The following is a 6,670-nucleotide window of genomic DNA, read 5'->3' on the forward strand; positions in this document are numbered from 1 at the left end:
GGAAAGGGGGGGGCAGAGGGGAGGGAGAAACTTTCATAACGAGGCCGGAGTGGGCCTCCAACCCCGTGAAACTGGCTCCCGTGGGCCGGGAAGGAGTTAACTCCCGGCCGAGAGCCGCGGGGGGAATGTGCAGTCAGGGAGGTGCTAGTGAAAGTGACTACAGAGGAGTGAATGGGGCTGGGAAAGTTTTAGAAATGCTTCCTTAGGTATTTGACAGCGTGTTCCGCTCCCTCATAAATTTGGTTTGAAAGTGAGTTTCTACTCAAAGCGCTACAGCCTTCCTTCCCCCCCCCCATCGAATTTCCACAAATTAGCAGATGAAGAGATTCAGAAAATGTCTCTGAATACACGTGTGTTAAGTAAGCTTTCTTTTGAGGCATGGCCAAAGCCTTCTAAATCCTTAATTAAGGGCAGCTTGAGCCTGGGAGCTTTATTGCGCTGTACTGCTGACAACCGAGGTTAAACTTTCCTGCTATCTTTCATGCACTCCTCGGAATTGCGCAAGATCGTTGCAACTTTTGAAATCGAGGAGCCAGGGTTTAGAGCGCGGTCCGCGTGTCCTATTGCATTTGAAGCGTTGCTTCCTTAAAGGAAAGTCTCTTGGGGAAAGCGGAGTCCAGCGGCAACAAATGGGTTTAAGAAGGGTTTGTCAATGAGTTCCTCGCTATACAGCTCAGAGTAACCTTCCCTTATAAATACAGCCATCTTGGGAGTATTTGCACAGAACAGCTTACGAATCTTTCTCTTTTTTTTACCCCTTGCAGAAGAAGAGCAAGAGGAAGATGAGGAAATTGATGTCGTTACATTAGCTGAAGCGAATGAATCTGAATCCAGCACAGAGTCCAGCACAGACGCATCAGAAGAGCACAGTAAACCCCACCACAGCCCGCTGGTTCTCAAACGGTGTCACGTCAACATCCATCAGCACAATTATGCCGCTCCTCCCTCCACCAAGGTTGAATACCCAGCTGCAAAAAGGCTAAAGTTGGACAGTGGCAGAGTTCTCAAACAGATCAGCAACAACCGAAAATGCTCGAGTCCCCGCACGTCAGATTCGGAAGAGAACGACAAGAGGCGAACGCACAATGTCTTGGAGCGCCAGAGGAGAAATGAGCTGAAGCTGAGTTTCTTTGCCTTGCGTGACCAGATACCAGAGGTAGCCAACAACGAAAAAGCGCCCAAGGTTGTCATCCTGAAAAAAGCAACGGAGTACGTTCTTTCCATCCAGTCGGACGAGCATAGACTGATCGCAGAGAAAGAGCAGTTGCGGCGGCGGAGAGAACAGTTGAAACACAAACTCGAGCAGCTAAGGAACTGTTGTGCGTAGGAACTCTTGGGCATCGCTTAGAATAACCCAAACTAGACTGAAACTATCATAAAATATTAATGTTTCTAATATCACTCATGTCCATTGAGTATGGAACTATTGCAACTGCATGCTGTGCGATTTGACTTGAGACTACACAACCTTGGCTGAATCTCCCAAGGGTTTGGCCAGAACCTCAAAACTGCCTCATAATTGATACTTTGGGCATAAGGGATGATGGGACATTCTTCATGCTTGGGGATGAACTCTTCAACTTTTTTTCTTTTAAAATTTTGTATTTAAGGCATTTTTTCATATGAGAATCCCCCAAAAAAGTTGTCTCCAGATTGCTGTATATATTTACACATCTTATTGCCATGTAAATACCTTTAATAAAGCCTTTATAGAAAAATGTGCAACATTAATACGCAACAGTTGTGGCAACTGGATTTATACTTGTCTTGAACTTCTGTGCCATAACATTTCACAATTTTGTTTTTTATTTAAATACATTTTTTCTTTTAAAAATGATTTTTATTTTGTTTTTAGATAAATAAATATTTGCCCAAAATATAATTAGCTAAATCCTGTGTAAAGACTTTGCTTTGTCTCCCACTGTTGTCATTAGATGATTATTTCTATGACATCCCTCGCTCTGTCATCATGACAGTGACATGAGAAAAGTCAAATGGCAGTTAAGTGAGAGGAAATTATGATAGCTTTGCAGCTTAGTAAGGAGCTGAGTTTCTTCCTCCCCGCTTTTATTAATTTAAGAAGATAAAATCGTTGGTCTAATGTGCTTTGTGGGTTCAACCAGTGTTGCCACCAGTGCCCCAAGAAGGTGGTGGTAGCAAGGTCTGTCTTGGACATGGTGGTCTGCCTGCTCAAAGTTGAGGTGGTGTATTTTTACACCAGTCCTCCCAGTGTTTGGGCTCTGCCTTCCTTCCAAATACGTATAATTACATTTTCGGGGCATGACCTTAATTCTGCACTAGAGACCAGCTACGTATTTTTTGAGGGCTGCTTTGCAGTAGGCTCACCTTAATTGCTTCCTGTTTGATTTTGAGCAGAAGTGACATGGGAGAAGAAAATAAACTGAGATGGTGAGTGTTGAAATGGTTAAAACAACAGAGCAGTTTCCCTTTTTAAGTGCTGAAATCAGCAGAGCTAATCTTCCTGGTCAAACACCTTAACACTTTGTTAATGTGAGTAGTTACTTGGGATTTCAAGGAATACAAAGTTTAAGGACACACAAAAGGGACCAAAGGAGAAGAACAGGTCTTTCTCACCTGGAGAGTATGCTCAAACAAATTCCTAACATTTGCCAGACATATTAAATCCTACTTACATTCAGGAATTGTCTCATGATCAGCTTCGGGTGGGCCATGAAGTACATGCTTGACACAGCTCCCAAGATTAGATTTGATCTTTTTCTCCCCTCCTTTTACCCACTTAGTTTTGCTTGGGTCAGAACTTCAGCAAGAACTCAATGAGCCCTTTGATGTGGGGGAAGAAGGTGCTTTTCAAAGTGTTCAACCTTGTACTTTTCGATTTTCATAATTCCTGTTAAATACATATTTGCTTGGCTTCTAACTATTTGAGAAGCAGCACTGCCAGATAATACCGGTGCCAGCAACCAAACTGGGGCTGAGGGTTCAGGTTTTCTATTGCTTTTGAGTTTGGAGTGGGAAGAAGGTGGCTTGAGTGTGGATGTATAAGGGATGCGGGAAGGCAGCATTTTATAGACAGGGTAGATGCCAAAGGTCTCTGTCCTGCAAAGTCTAGGGTAACTGTCCCAACAATTTTGCACATAGGGTTTCCAAAACAAGTTAAGTGTCTAAATCCCATTTGATGAAGTGCTTTAGCTGCTGGGCTGAAGGTTTCTTGGGAAAAAAAAAAAATAAATTTGTTAGAAAACCAGGAGAAAACAAGGCTTTTTTCTTCAATGTATCTGCACCACTCACTTGTAACTGGGTTTATAGAAGTGGTCTGCAGTTGCATTTTTCAAGCGTGTGATTCAGATACTCACTTATGAGGAAAAAGAATGATGTGAAATGAAACTTCATTGTATCTGAACTGTAAATCAGGACATCTTCCAGCTCTGAATAACAGAAAAATTCTACCTTTTGTTAGACAGGATAACTTATACTAAAAGAACATGAATTTCACTTGCCTTTTGGCAGGCACCCTAATTTAGATATTGCTTTGGAAGAGAAGCAAGCTGTTGTTCAAGAATTTTTAACTGCATCCCCATCCCCCGAAACAAACTGAGAAGTGTAGATTCATCCAGAACTATGAAAAACCTCTATCACCTTCAGGTCCCAGTTTCGTGCGTTAGCAAAACCCCTCACTTCTTCCCGTTAAATGAGGTTAGACCACAGTAATTAATAAACCTCTCATTTGTTGGCTTCTTAAATCATTTGGAGAATAGTTCTGGTTTTTTTCTTCTATCTGCAGAAGGTCCTCAGTCTTTTGATGAATAGGATATTTGCAGTTATTTAATTTCATAATCTCATCTTTTAGTTGAGCATCAGTTCCACTTGCCACTTTCCTACTGGAAGAGCACACTAGATCATGAACAAGACCCCAAATTGTCACTCTAAAAGATTGTGATTTTATAGGATGACACTTCATATTTATGACATTTCTTACTTTGTTGAAGTATTACAAAGTACCTAAAGAATGTAGTGAAAAATTAAATAAATTTAAAACAGCCTATGGGTGCAGGAGTAAGAAACCTCTACTCATCATTAAACTGCTGCAACAATAAAGAGGAAGGCGGCTTCCACTTTCCGACTCAGCATGAGAGGTTAGGATGTTCAGAAGACACAGACATCCCTCAGGAGCTTCCACGCTGGATTCAGTTAGTAACACATTGTATATGGATAGGAAAGTGTTGGGTTTTGCTGCTGTTTTGGAGCAATAAAGGAAAAGAGCTTATAAAAGAAGTCTCTGAGCCTTGAAATAAAATGCAGTAAGTATTTACAGTGCTTGCCAAACAGCTGTACCAAAACACTACTTTAAATACAAAGAACATTTTTAACTTCATCTCTCTGCTCCTTTACTTTCACAGGAGATTTCAAGCTACTTGTCTTCCAGAAAAACATTAGGCAAAATATGGGATTAAAGGAAACTAGAAACAAACCATCATGGTGAAAATAGAATTGCCTTTATCATATACCCTCATTGTTTTCATTTAATAATACTGATTTTTAGGGTTCCAGCTTAAATTTTTTTCTTGTGTATAAGTTCTGTCTTTCCAGCCAACTAATAATCTAAATGACTTTGCTGTATCTATACAGAATATGTTGGGGGAGCATTGGGATGTATGTATAAAAGCACCCATGTCTGCTTTATCCAGCTCCCATCAGAGCCTGTGGAAATTCCATGTTTCTTCCAGGGAAACGGACTTGTGCCAGTGGAGGATGCTCTTGAAAATTTTATCACTGCCTATAAAGAAATCACTTTACTTGCCCCTGCTGTAACTGCTCCTGCTCCTGTAGCACTTTGCAACCATTGCAGGCAGTTGAGAGATGACAAATATTTCATCAGGGTTGTATTAAAAGGAGAATTTGAGGTAAGTGGAATAGAATTACTGTAAACTGGAAATAAGCCAGGCCACTTCAGTTAAAATCTGAATTTATTCAAAACGGAAGGTAGAGGTGGTTGTTTCATCTACAGAGATGAACCATCTTCTAATACGCTGGATTTTTTTTTTAACTAATTTTTGATTGATCTGTGCTAGAGTCATCTGCCAATGAATTATCAGAAAAATAAAACTGAATGATAGGGGAACCTAACACAAGCAGACAGCTTGGGAAGAGACTCAGGATTTACTTCCCAGCTTACGGGTTTGCTATTTCCTCATTTTAAAAGGACATCTATGAGAGCTTCTGAAAAAAGGCTCTGGTGACTGAAAACTAACCTCTGGTTTCCCCTTGAGGTTTCCACGCAAACGAGGCCTAAACCTGCCTAGGAAAAAAAAAAAAAAAATCAAGAAATGAGATAGATGAGCCGCAGAAGCCAGATTTCATTTCCAGCACCAAACGTTTGACGTTCAGTAGGTTTTACCTGCCTTCGCGCCATTTACTCATCTCAGGCATAGCTGTAGAGTCAGTGGGGACAGGCAATAGCAAGACCGTTATCCAAGGTTCAGAGTAACAGCTAGGAAGTCAAAAAGTTTTTTTTCTCCAAATCCTGCTGTTCACTTTCTACAGAGATCTTGAACGAAGGGAAGGTGCAAGCTTTTGGAGCATCTTGCTGATGGCAGTGGACTCAGCATTGTGGGTAATGCATATCATGGAAGAGTTGCAGTTACTGTGCATCCAGGTGGGAATGAGGTTGGGTGAGACACTGACCAGGCAGTGACAATACTACCTCTTAATCACTTCTTGACTATATGACAGGGCATTTTTTTGCATCTCTACAGAGGCCAAGCACCTTCTCTCTAAGTATGTCCATACTCCGTCTTCCTAGGAAATGAGATAAATTACCTTTTCTGATAGTAAAGAGTATGACCTTTGGTGCTGAATACTAGTGCATATGAAAAAGTTTTATTTGCCGCTTACCAAAACTGTTCGATATTTGTAGTTACTGAGCAAACCTTGCTTCAAGTTGCCACCAATGCATAGGAGCCCCAGCTACAAGGCACATCTGCATGGTCATGCTTAAAGCCATGAGACATGATGGAGAAGTCACTGGCTCAGAGTGGAGCTGCTCGACTCTGCCTGACTTTGATGGCAAAGTATCTTGTTCCCACAAGCACTGTTTCCAGTTTCAAGCTTAATATATGAATTGTGGAGCTATTCCTTGTTCTACACAAGTCTGGGAGAAAGCAGCTAGGTAGGTTACCTCCTGACATTATGTATTATGGTGATTACATTTTGTTAAATTCACCTTTCATGTATGTCTCTCTACAGGTCTTGCCACGGCTACTGTTCTGTTGAATACATTTCCATTCAAGGCAAAACCTTTCGTGCAAGCATGTGTAATTTCCATCCCAAGCTTCTATGTGGAATTATGTTTTCCCTATAGGATCAAAAAAAAAAAAAAAAAAAAAAATTAGGTGCTAGGAATGAAGAGGTTTTAAAATGCAAGCTGCAAAAATGGAGCAATCTGACTGCGTAACAAGGAGTTCCAAGCAGAGAAATTAACGCTGCTTGGAACTAATTAGCCCCATCAGCTTCCTTCAGGCTAATTTATCCATGATGAAAGACGACAGAAATAGCAGGAGGAAAAAAAAACCCGCAAACAAACTAGGAATTGTGTTTTAAATACAACTAATATGCGTAGGCAAAGCCCCCAAAATTCTGCAGGCTAAAGTGTGAGCATGCATGATCGAATGCAAAGCCCTGCTCCTGCAGC

At 41.1% G+C, this 6,670-nt stretch overlaps 1 protein-coding gene across 1 annotated transcript; it reads left to right on the top strand.

The window, feature by feature from the left end:
- Positions 1 to 769: 769 nt before the first annotated feature.
- Positions 770 to 1,477, top strand: MYC (v-myc avian myelocytomatosis viral oncogene homolog; the record flags this gene model as incomplete). Its single annotated transcript, XM_009704568.1, has 1 exon — positions 770 to 1,477. A coding segment is annotated over one exon (558 nt), but the record flags the coding sequence as incomplete, so codon positions are not given.
- Positions 1,478 to 6,670: the final 5,193 nt, after the last annotated feature.

The sequence above is a fragment of the Cariama cristata genome, unplaced genomic scaffold (assembly GCF_000690535.1).
Source record: "Cariama cristata isolate BGI_N322 unplaced genomic scaffold, ASM69053v1 scaffold37557, whole genome shotgun sequence".
In the NCBI taxonomy this organism is placed as follows: Eukaryota; Metazoa; Chordata; class Aves; order Cariamiformes; family Cariamidae; genus Cariama; species Cariama cristata.